This window comes from Protopterus annectens, chromosome 5.part1 (genome assembly GCF_019279795.1).
Source record: "Protopterus annectens isolate FY-2018-M chromosome 5.part1, PAN1.0, whole genome shotgun sequence".
Taxonomy (NCBI): domain Eukaryota; kingdom Metazoa; phylum Chordata; order Ceratodontiformes; family Protopteridae; genus Protopterus; species Protopterus annectens.
In genome coordinates this window covers 422,733,577-422,746,572 of record NC_056736.1, presented here as the reverse complement: position 1 = coordinate 422,746,572, position 12,996 = coordinate 422,733,577, and the positions used below count along the sequence as shown (strand labels likewise).

At 42.6% G+C, this 12,996-nt stretch overlaps 1 protein-coding gene across 1 annotated transcript in view; it reads right to left on the bottom strand.

Annotated features, from left to right (window-relative positions):
• LOC122803462 (interleukin-10 receptor subunit beta-like) overlaps positions 1-12,996 on the bottom strand; it is a 1,132,032-nt gene that overhangs the window by 136,924 nt on the left and 982,112 nt on the right. The window contains exon 4 of the mRNA XM_044073080.1: positions 10,644-10,795. Coding sequence (XP_043929015.1) covers positions 10,644-10,795 — 152 coding nt within the window. The remainder of the gene's footprint in view (positions 1-10,643; positions 10,796-12,996) is intronic.

Sequence of the window (12,996 nt, the reverse complement as noted above, 5' to 3'; positions counted from 1 at the left end):
CTAGTGAGATCTGACCACAAACTAATCACCCTGGATATACATATCCCACCTACACCCCAGGCACAAAAGACTATAGTGAAAAACTTCTCAAAAGCCGACTTCACTCTTCTTAAGACTGAGATGGTATCCTTTAAGCCCACTGGGCCAGTGGAAATCACATCCCACAATGCTGAATCCTTCACAAATGCGTTACATGGACATCTCCAAGAATGCATGGATCATGCAATCCCAAATAAATCCAAGACCCTCTCCACCAAGGGCAAGCGTCCTGTCTGGTGGACCTCAGCCATAAGCAAATTGTACTGTATTTAGAGCACAATCTAGAGCTGTTTACTGAATTTCCTGTTTGCACTTATTTTTAAAATCGTTTTTTTCTCAAAACTTGCATTTTATCTGTCTTTGGCCTAGCACTCTTGTGTGGGGTCATTTACTGCACTGTTATAACTTGTTGATACTTGTGAACCTCTGCTATCTCTGAAAAAAACAAAAAAACTAAAAAAAATCTTGCTTTTTTCCCACTTTTCTGAGATTTAAAAAAGTTCAGTTACAGGCTTGCTGTTCTTGAACTGTTTGTAAGTTTCTGTGAGGCCATATTTTGCTTGGGCTAAAGGGAAGTCTCTCTGTTGATCAGTGGCAGTGAAAAACATTGAGCAGCCTGCCTGCCCCTGTGGGAGTGGTTACTGACTTGAAACTGTAGTTTTATTGGCCATTTTGGGTCAATTCCAAAACTCCTTCATCTTCCTCTCTTAAAACCTGGTTGCCTCATGGTTTTGGTGTCTTTTCAGGCTTGTTGGCTGTTGGTGAAACGCCCACCAAGAGGAGAAAATGCTGAGAGAAGAAAGGAGCCACTTTTGAGATTTTAAGTATTTTTCCTCTGTTTATTTGCTAAGTTTTTCTGCATAGCCACCTATTTTGAGCATTTTCTGGCTTGTTAAACTTGATTTCTGCATTAGTAACTGTATTTAGAGCACAACCTAGAGCTGTTTACTGAATTTCCTGTTTGCACTTATTTTTAAAATTGTTTCTTTCTCAAAACTTGCATTTTATCTGTCTTTGGCCTAGCACTCTTGTGTGGGGTCATTTACTGCACTGTTATAACTTGTTGATACTTGTGAACCTCTGCTATCTCTGAAAAACAAAAACAAAAAATCTTGTTTTTCCCACTTTTCTGAGATTTAAAAAAGTTCAGTTACAGGCTTGCTGTTCTTGAACTGTTTGTAAGTTTCTGTGAGGCCATTTTTTGCTTGGGCTAAAGGGAAGTCTCTCTGTTGATCAGTGGCAGTGAAAAACATTGAGCAGCCTGCCTGCCCCTGTGGGAGTGGTTACTGACTTGAAACCGTAGTTTTATTGGCCATTTTGGGTCAATTCCAAAACTCCTTCATCTTCCTCTCTTAAAACCCAAGCAAACGCTACCTCAAAACAAAACACGCACAACACATAACCCACAAAGTCAGTGTGCCAAGCAGCCACAGCCCTTAAGGCTGAATAACACACCTGATACTCTTGTAATAGGTGACTCTATTGTCAGGCACACTGATGTCCCGCTCACCAGGCTGAATAAAGAGAAGGTCACAATGAGCTGCCTGTCGGGTGCTAGGATCCGCCACATAACGCAAGCACTCAGGTCACTCCAAAGCAAATACAAATATGACTCAGTCATTGTACATGCTGGTGTGAATGACCTGAGACGTACCTCCCTGGACTACATGAAAAGAGACATTGAGGAGCTCTCTGATCATGTAGCCCAGGCTGGTATGACCCTGACCTTGAGCAGCATCTTACCCTCACCTAGAATGATGCCACAGTACAAAGACAAAATGATCGATTTTAACAATTGGCTAAAATGTTGGTGTCATTCAAAGGGGATCCAGTGTCTGTCAGCCTGGAATGACATGCTCGACAAGCCACGTTGCTTCGCTAGGGACGGCTTGCACCTGTCACCACTGGGCTTTCGGATATTGGCAAAGGCTCTTGTCCCCCCATAGTGCCTTTTTAGGCAAGGATCAAAAGTCAAACCCACCCCCATAGACAGCACAAGGAACAAGAAACTAAGGGTAATGCTGCTAAACGCCAGAAGTCTTAACCTCAAGATGCACGCACTCAAGCTCTCCTCAGTATGGAGAACATCGATATCTGTGCAGTGACAGAAACCTGGTTCAAGGCTCCAGAGAGCACCCCAGCACTACCAGGCTATACCTCATATCATGCTTTTCGGCCCCAAAACCCGGACCGAACCACAAAAGGAGGGGGAGTTTCCATATTTCTCAAGGATATCCACACCTCCAGGTTAGTGGCATTGCACGGGCTATCGGAGACCATCCATGTGCAACTAACAGTGGGCAAGACTGCTTTTCAGTTTATAGCATCCTACAGACCACCCTCTCAAAGTCAGGAATCCCACTCGGCTTTCCTGAAAACATTGGAGAACATGAAGATCTCTCCGAACACCATTATATTGGGTGACTTCAACTACCCAAACATTGACTGGGAGCACTACTCAAGCCCCAGCACCTTAGCCCAAAGGTTCCTGGAAATTATAAACTCAAATGCTATGGAACAACTAGTCACCACTCCCACAAGTGGGGACAACATACTAGACCTGATCATTACCAACATGGGGACTCTATGCTCCACACCAGAAGTATATCCCTCTTTTGTAAGATCAGACCATAAATTAATTTCACTGGATGTCCACATCCCGACCCCACCCCCAGCCCAGAAAACCACAGTGAAAAACTTCTCAAAAGCGAACTTCTCACTTCTCAAAACCAAAGTGGAATCTTTCAAGGCCCCAGGGCCAGTGGAAGCTACAGCCCAAACTGCAGAATCCTATATAAACGCATTCTACGGACATCTCCAGGAATGCGTGGATCATGCTATCCCAAACAAAACCAAGACCCAATCATCCAAAGGCAGGCGTCCAGTCTGGTAGACCCCTGCCATAAATAAACTGTACAACAGAAGGAGGAAGCTACTACATGATAGAGCAAAATCCCTAATAGGGAAGGCATCTCTGATCAGTACTAGCAAAAAATTACGATCCCTCATAAAATCCTCCAAGGCCAGCTTCGAGAGAAAAATTGCACAGGACACCAAAGACAATCATAACACTTTTTTCAGTTATGTTAGAAACCTTGGATGCAAATCCCAGACTTCTTCTGAGTTGATTCTAAATGACAAAAAATACACTGAACCCACAGACATCACCAATATCCTGGCAGACAGGTTCAGTGCAAACTTCTCCCCTCCCCAAAAGAGCAAGTATCTATCCCGGCAGAGGGCTGCCTCCAAAACATCTCTGATGCTCAGGTGAAGGCTGCCCTCTCCAAAGCAAAAAACACTGCTTCCATGGGACCAGATGGCATCCCAGGTTGCATCCTACATGAACTCCAAGAGGAACTAATCCCTCAAATAAAACAGCTATACAATCTCAGCCTCACTACAGGATATGTGCCCACAGAATGGTGTACAGCAACAGTGGTCCCACTCCACAAAGGTGGAGCCTCTACGGACCCTGGAAACTATCGCCCCATAAGCCTGACTAGCTTAGTCTGCAAGGCTATGGAGAGGATCATCATGGAGCTCATAAACAAAGACATTGGGGACCTACAGACCCTAGATCCTACCCAGTTTGGCTTTGTCAAGGGCAGATCCTGCCTTTTGAACCTGGTTGACTTCTTTGAAACAGTCACCAAAGCCATAGATGAAGGGAAGGTAGTCCACACAGCCTATCTGGACCTTGCAAAGGCATTTGACACAATACCCCACTCGGGCATCATAGATAAGCTATCCAGCTTAAATATAAACCCCTTTGTCACAAGATGGGTCGCAAACTGGCTCAAAGACAGAACCCACAGAGTGAGAGTTGCTGGAGCCATGTCAGACTCGAAACCGGTCACAAGTGGCATCTCACAGGGTTCTGTCCTGGGACCACTCTTGTTCGGTATATACTTTTCCGAGGTACAGGCAAACGTGGGAGGATTATGGCTCACCAAGTTCGCAGACGACTGCAAACTGGGCGCCATAATCAACTTTCCAGCTGACACAAACATCCTTCAAAAAGGTCTCACAGAGACAGATAACTTGTGCCAGCACCATGGTTTAAAGCTAAATGCCAAAAAATGTATAGTCATACCCTTTGGCAAAAACAATGTGCCCACAAATTACCACATAGGCGGAAACCCATTAAGTACTGAGAAAGTTATTAGGGACCTGGGGACCCAAGTTGATAGCAATCTCTCCTTTGAAAACCACATTGCCAAAGTGGTTACAAAGACCTTCTACATAGCCCACCTCATCACGAAGGGTTTCACATCTAGATCAAGAGAGGTAATCGTGCCCCTTTATTCATCCCTCATCAGGCCCATCATAGAATACAATGCTCCTTTTGGGATGTACCTTACCTGACACCTGCAGCAATTGGAAAGACCCCAAAAGTATCTCACCAAGAGGATCAAGGGTCTCAAACAGATGCCATATGCTGCTCGGTTAAAAAAACTCCAGCACTACTCAGTTGCATACCGCCTACTGAGGTGATCTATGCCTGACATACAAAGCTATGTCAAATCCAGAATTAATGGACATGCTCCACCTCAGTAAATCTAAATCCCTTAGAGCCACACGCTCGAGGGACTTGAACCTCAGCACAGAAATAAATAGAATTTGCTGGAGGGACAGGTTCATAACCCAGAGGCTCCCTTCACTCTGGAATAGAATTCCAGTTCATGTGAGGCAGAGCACCTCACTGAATCTCTTCAAGAAAAATCTCGATAGGTGGATGGGGGATCGTAGGTTTGTCCCAGGGATTACTCCCATGTCACTATTAGACAGAGGCACAGTAAACTAAACCTTAAAAAGGGCACAGTATACTCAAATCAAGGGGTGGCATAAGCCATACAGAATCGGGCTAGGATTATAATTGCCCCAGGGCAGATAGCCTAGTATGAACCTATGAACCTATAACAAAAGAAGGAAGCTACTGCATGACAGAGCTAAATCCCATAAAGGGAAGGCATCTCTGATCAACACTAGCAGAACGCTACGTTCCCTCATAAAAACATCCAAGGCCAACTTTGAGAGAAAAATCGCTAAGGACACTAAAGATAACCACAAGGCCTTCTTCAGCTATGTTAGAAACCTTGGCGGAAACCCTCAGATATGCTCAGAGTTAGTTCACAATGACAAAAAATACACTGAACCCACAGATATTGCCAACATTCTGGCTGACAGGTTCAGTGCAAATGTCTCCCCTCCCTCACCCCCAAAAGATGAAATACTTATCCCAGCTGAATGTAATCTCCCTGTCATCTCAGATATCCAGGTGAGAGCAGCCCTCAGCAAAGCTAAAAACACAGCATCAATGGGACCTGACGGCATCCTGGGCTGCGTGCTATGTGAACTCCAAGGGGAGCTTAACCCACACATAAAAATGCTATTTAACCTTAGCCTTACCACAGGATATGTACCTGAACACTGGCGTACAGCAACAGTGGTCCCACTCCACAAAGGAGGCATCTCTACAGACCCTGGAAACTACCGCCATATAAGCTTAACCAGCCTGGTCTGCAAAGCTATGGAAAGAATCATTATGGAACTCATAAACAGAGACATTGGGGACCTACAGACACATGATCCCACACAGTTCGGCTTTGTAAAGGGCAGATCCTGCCTTTTGAACCTGGTTGATTTTTTCGAAACAGTCACTAGAGCCATTGATGAGGGCAAAGCAGTCCATACAGCCTACCTGGACTTAGCTAAGGCCTTTGACACAATACCCCACTCAGGCATCATAGATAAGCTCAGCAGCTTAAATGTAAACCCATATGTCACTAGATGGGTTGCAAATTGGCTAAAGGACAGAACCCATAAAGTCAAAATCGCTGGAGCCTTGTCAGACTCAAAGCCAGTCACAAGTGGTGTCCCACAGGCCTCTGTCCTGGGACCCCTCTTGTTCGGCATTTATTTCTCAGATGTTAAAGCAAACATGGGAGGGTTGTGGCTGATGAAGTTCACAGATGACTGCAAACTAGGTGCCATAGTCGATACACCAGCTGACACATACATCCTACAGAATGGCCTCACAGAAATGGACAACTGGTGCCGGAATCATGGCCTTAAACTAAATGCCAAAAAATGTATAGTCATCCCCTTTAGGAAAAACAAGGTACCCACAAATTATCACATAGACAGTAACCCACTGAGTACGGAAAAAGTAATCAGAGACCTGAGGACTCAAGTCGACAGCGACCTCTCATTTGACACCCACGTTGCCAAAGTGGTTAGAAAGACATTCTACCTTGCCCACCTTATCATGAAGGGATTCACATCCAGATCAAAGGAGATCATTGTACCCCTATACTCCTCCCTTATCAGACCCATGATTGAGTACAATGCCCCATTTGGTATGTACCTCACCCGGCACCTGCAGCAGCTGGAGGGACCACAAAAGTACCTCACCAAGAGGATCAAGGGTCTCCAACATATGTCTTATTCTGCCAGACTAAAGAAACTCCAGCTCTATTCAGTAGCATACCGCCTGCTCAGAGGTGATCTGTGCCTGACATACAAGGCCATGTCCAATCAGGATCTGATGGACATGCTCCACCTCAAAAGATCCAAATCCATCAAAACCACAAGAGCCAAAGACTTAAACCTTGGCACAAGTATGAATAGAACATGCTGGAGGGATAGCTTCATAACCCAGAGGCTTCTCATGCTCTGGAACAGAATCCCAGTTCATGTTAGGCAGAGCCCCTCACTGACACTCTTCAAGAGAAACCTTGATGAGTGGATGGGAGATCGTAGGTTTACCCTGGGGGTCACCTCTGTGTCACTACTAGACAGGGGCACAGTAAACTAATTAATTTATGTAAGGGGATTTTCACTGTGTCACTACTAGACAGAGGCACAGTATTCTAATTCTATTCTGTACCACTACATGGGGTGGCAAAAGCCATATCACTATGGCTAGGCTTACAAATGCCCCAGGGCAGATAGCCTAGTACTTAACTATGAAACTATGAAACTACATATATGTGTGTGTGTGTGTGTGTGTGTGTGTGTGTGTGTGTGTGTGTGTGTGTGTGTGTGTGTGTGTGTGTGTGCATATCAGAATACAGACATTTCAAAATGCAGGAACTCAAAATACTGACACTTCATAATATTGACAGATCAAAATACCAACAGTTCACAATATCATCATCTTACAATTAATAACTCACAAAACTCACAAAAAACACACATACTGCAAGGTAAATAAATTTCAAAAACAACTAAGCTAAACTAAAACAAAACCAACAAAAAGAAAAAAGTCAAAACCATAGCAATACCATGGGAAGATGTTTGTCTGAATAGTGTTATGGAAAGGGTTTTTCCTAAGGTAATGTGCAGTGTGAGGGTTGTGCACATATCAGAATACTGACATTTCAAAATGCAGGCACTCAAAATACTGACACTTCATAATATTGACAGATCAAAATATCAACAGTTCACAATATCATCAGTTTACAATTAATAACTCACAAAACTCACAAAAAACACACAAACTGTAAGGTAAATAAATTGCAAAAACAACTAAGCTAAACTAAAGCAAAACCAACAAAAAGAAAAAAGTCAAAACCATTGCAATACCATGGGAAGATGTTTGTCTGAATAGTGTTATGGAAAGGGTTTTTCCTAAGGTAATGTGCAGTGTGAGGGTTAACATGTATTAGTAAGGTAGGCATCCACAGCTACCCTTAGCTTTATGATTTTCTAACTCAGGCACAAACTCAGGAGGACATGCTGATGGCACTGATGTATACTTCAAACTGTCCAGACAGACTAAGCTGAACTCGTTGAATAAGAAGTCAAAGTTATGCTCAGACAGAGCAGTAGTCTTCCTGGGGCCCTAATGCTCACCATTTCATCCAAAGCGTACCGATCACAGAAAAAAATAAAGTCTATCACTGCCTTTTTCAGGACATGGAAGAGAGCACTGATACTAGCCAAAGAGTTTCTGAGAATTCTGGGAAACATGGCAACTGCCATACTGATGGTGCCCCTAACCAGACTGCACATGAAATCCCTTCAGTGGTGCCTATGGAATAACTGGGAGCAACAGTTTCATTCTCTGGAATACCATCCCAGTCCTACCCCATGTAAGTAAAGAGCTGTAATGGTAAATGCAATAAGTAAGTGCAATACAGCATAAGCTCGCCCTTTTGACTAATTACCCCAAATTAAACCAAATCCACAGATGCCTTGGGCACATCATGGGAGTACACACCCTGGATCTCAAACTGCAGGTCACCTGGAGTCTCAGGGAAAGGAAACTGTGAAAAAACATAGAGGAGATGATGACTTTCTTCCATGCTGTCAAGCTTTGAAGACAGTCTGGAAACCCAGGACCCTGAATGTCATTACAATGCGAGTTATGTAGTACATAAACAAGTGGAAAAATATTCTTATCATTTCTGTAGTGTAGCCACACAGGCTTGGGAAGACACTCTGGAATGCAGTTTGTTCCTGAACGGAAGTTATAAACCAAGACAGGAAAATGTCATGGTAGACTGGCTATGCAGCAGGACCTCAGCAGGTCCACATGAATGGATGCTACACAGGGATGCTTTCTTAAACCTTATAAATGGATGAAATGTACCAGAGATGGGCCTCATTGCTTCTCTGAGCAACAGATAACTGAGAAAATTCTGCTCCAGAGCTCCTAACAGTAGATGCCTTCTTCCAACTTTGGATGGGTTGATTTCTACATACTTTCCCTCTCATGCACTTACTTTTTAGGGTAGTTCAGACCAGATATTATTCAAATTTGTCCCATTCTGCCCCAGGCAGCACTGGTTCTCCATCTGCTTAAGATGGCAAGAGAGAAACCTTTAGTACTGGCTCAGCATGTGAACCTCCTGGTGCAGTGTGTGGATGTTTGTTGCAGGGGCTAGTACACCTCAAACTGTTCACACTCAGAGTAGCAGCTTGGAAGATACGACTATTGCACCTCAGCAACCATTTCTTTGAGGGTAAATAGAAGGCAAAGTACAAGTAAATAATATGTGGCTAAAAGGAAAAGATTCTCTATCTGTTGTCACAGTTGAAACCAGCACTAAAAGCAGGGGGAGGTGCCAATGGTTCTTCAATATCTGTCTGAACAGTTTTCTTCCGGTCTAACTAATGTTTCTGTGAAAGTATATCTCTCTACTATTTTTATCTGACTGCCTGCCTGTAGATCCCCATTGGTGTTCAGACCCCAAATCAAAACAATACCTAAAAGCATCTTCCACCTAAGGTTCCCATGAGAAAAGTGAACCCACTGCTTGGTTAAGTGTCTTGCTCAAAGTCACATGTTATATAAATGAAGGTAGAAAAACTCAAACCCTTTACCTTTGGCTCAAGTCAGAGTTTTAGTCCTTGATGCTAACTACCAGAACAACGTTTCTCTTGGAAAACTGTTTTCCTTACTGCTGTCTTCTCCACTAGGATTGTTTTGGAATTGCAGACCGTCATATATAAAGAGCCCTTTTTGCAGTTCCAGAAAGGCAATATGAAAATGCACACTAACTTCTCTTTTATATCTTAAATCTTTATAGAGAGAGCCCTGAACCAATACAGTTTTGTTTTCTAATACCCATGAGGGGTGGGAATAATCCTATACTGTCTAGATGTATACATACATACAAGATACTACTTGAATGGAACCAAAGTCTTTACATATTTGACCAGCTTTATATCTCCTTTGCAGGATACAAACAAGGATTAGCAATGACAAATATTTTAAATTGGTTAGCACACTGCATAAACCTTTGCTCTAAAATCCATGACAATGCCCAATAGGAAACTGCTAAGCATCATTCCACATGGGGTACTGAACCTACCACTACCTCCATGAAAGAAGTTGGTGCTGAGGACATCATAGAAGCAGCTATCTGGTCTTTGGGTGACACCTTTTCAGAGCACTACAGACTAGCTGTAATATCCATGGCAAGCACTGGATTTACCTCTGCCCATTTAAAGGACATTCCCCAGTCCTCCTTTGAGTGATGAACCTACCACCCAACCTGGAAGGGGCCAACTGTGGAAATTTTCCCTGTAGATATGAGTGTACCACTGATCCACAGAAATAATGTAGTCCAGTTGTGTAACCAGCTTACAATTGTAGATGTTTCAGTCTGCTTACTGTTGCAGTTCTCTCTCTCTCTCTCTCTCTCCATTCAACCTCTATACTGCAGTAAGACCATGAGCTGCCAAGGTGGGTACCCACGTAATCTAGCTTTCCCCTTCACAGTTATTCCTTTGACCCCTCCTCTCTTTGTTCATGTTTGCTAAGTAGGGCATGAATTTCCCATGTCATCCTTTACCACTAACTAGCAGTTCCCATATGTAAGCACTGGTGGACAAGAAAGAACTAAAAAGAGTACAGGCAGATACCACCTAAATGCCATGTATGTAAAAATGTCTGAGATAAGGCAATGTCAGCCCAGCCATGGAGTTAGGGTGCTCAGCTCTGAAAGTCATGCTAGGCATTGGACTTAGCAACAGAGATCCATATGGTTACAACTGCAACAGTGACCACACCTGAGTACTTAAATTTATATATTTTAATGTATGATAAAGCTTGCAAGGCATGACACTCACGGTGGCAACCTGAAACATACCTCTGGATGAGATGAGTTTTCCCAGTATGTAATTTGGTATACTAGGCTACTAAAATAGCCAAGCAAGTCATTATGCTCATCTGTTCCAACACTGATAGCCAAGATTCCTGAGCTGGATATCACAGTCAGTCCTGCCGGTGGTGCAAATGTTGCTGTAGGTTAAAGGGAAAGATAACAAAGAGCTTAGTCAGTGTATAATATTTTAAAAAAAAACAGGAATAGTCGCATGTTACAATGTAATAACATTTGTTAAAATGTGTCAGATTTGTAAATTACATGTAAATGTTGTGGCATATTTCCCTATCTTTATACATTCACAGTATGCTTCCATTTGTATTATAGATAAAGCTTGCAACAGTTTCACAGTCATCAGAGACTGTGTGTGCTGGTAGAAAAATGCAAACTATAACATGACTAGAATGGTATACGGATGTTTCAAGATTGTCCTTAATCTCGGAGGATGTTGGTAATGAAGGTCCAAAATGTGATGAGACTTATGATGCTTTGAAGTAAAACTGCCAAGGAATTTGTTTCTTTTGTGGTTGTCTGACACTCTAAGACATGTCAGAGAACATAGTTTCACTGATTTCAGACTTTCTATTCCATTCTTCTTTCTCAGAATCTTTATTATAATCCTTGTTTTACAGTATGGAAACCAGTGAAATGTAAAGCAGATTTAACTAAATAGCAATGTATAATATACCCTGTATACACACATTTGGTGCATGCAGTTGTAAAACCAGTGCCATCTTTATCCAACTAATTACTCTGTTCAGACACAAAAGCTAGGCACTTAACTTTGAGTTACTTGTTGATGAGTTAGATATGTGTTTTTGTTTCAGAAGCTTTTGAAACCATGGATGGAATTGGAAGACAGGTTGTATAATATGCATCATGTGGTTACACAGGAAATGGTCACACACAGAGTAGTAGTAATTCAAAGTGCCATGTTACACTATGGTGCAGTGAGCAGAGTATAGAGAATATAACAAGTTATGGTATAAAGACAAGCAAATTAAGGTAGGTAGAGAAATAAGGCCATAATGTCATGCAAATGTTTAGAAAGGTAAAATATTTATGATTTTCTACTGGGAGGATGTGTAGCAATATGTGCCAGACTATAAAAGAGCAAAGCCCTCTACAACTATCCAAGTTGCATATTGCAGAACTGTTCAGGATCACAGCAGCAGCAGGCACACAGTAGCACTAATATTTATTAGCACCACTATTATTTACTACCCATCTGCATTGAAAGGCATTATGTGACGAATGAAAACAGTGCCTGCAGCAGGTAGCATTCGATCAGCTCCCTGTAGATCTGGATATTTTATGGATCTTAGCTGACATTTGTTGCAAATAAGAGGAACCCACAGGAATGAGTGGCCTTCTTATCCCTGCGGAGACCATGGTAGGTATACTGCTTACTATTATAGCTACAGTGACCTTTCAGAAACCAAGAAGGCACACACTGGGTATTTCTCTAACAGTTGCCTCAAGAATACTGAACCAGTTCTTCAAAGTTATGCTTCTAATAGTGGCTAAGCATATCCAGACTCCTAGTACACAGGAGAAGAAAGTCCTCTCAGGAGTAGCTTCTCTGGCATCATTCACCTCCCTGAGGTAATGGGTGGCATAGATTGCACACATTGAACAATAAAGTCTCATCTGGTCCACTGGTCTACAGTCACAAAGATCTAAAAACAGGAAAAGCTATTAATCCACGAACTGACAAGTAGCACATGCTGTACATTAGCTCACAACCAGTTTACTCACAAAGCACCTAGGCAGTTCCCATGATTCATATACACGGCACACATCTCAGCTACATTGTCACTTCCTGCAGGGTGAAATTCCACAGGGCCAGCTAGTAAGGCATTGCAGTTGAATTAAATGGAAACAGTTACATATAGTGTGTTGAAAATGTAGTAATCTCCTATACATATGATGTTAATATGTTGCAGATAATGCTAGATATCTGCTAGAGTTCTAGCTAATGACACCCATACAGAACCCACAGTGCATTGCTGAACTGTAGTATAATACAAATTATGTAGAAACATAATGTTATGGAATGAGTTTAGCTACTTCAAAGACCACTTCAAGTTATTCTGAATCTAGGAAGGTACTAAAGTATGACCCTATCACAGCCTGCAGGAAATTTGTAAAATGTGACATGCTATATAACATGATCCTGAGGAAACAGGTAGGGTGATCCTGATGGTGTGGATACATTCAGATTGTACACACTCATGACTGGCATGGACAGTACAGCAACATCATTTACGATGACAGGGAGGTGTTAAGAGGGGCAAGCGGATGCTGCAAAACACCCTTCAGAGAGTGACAGCACAGG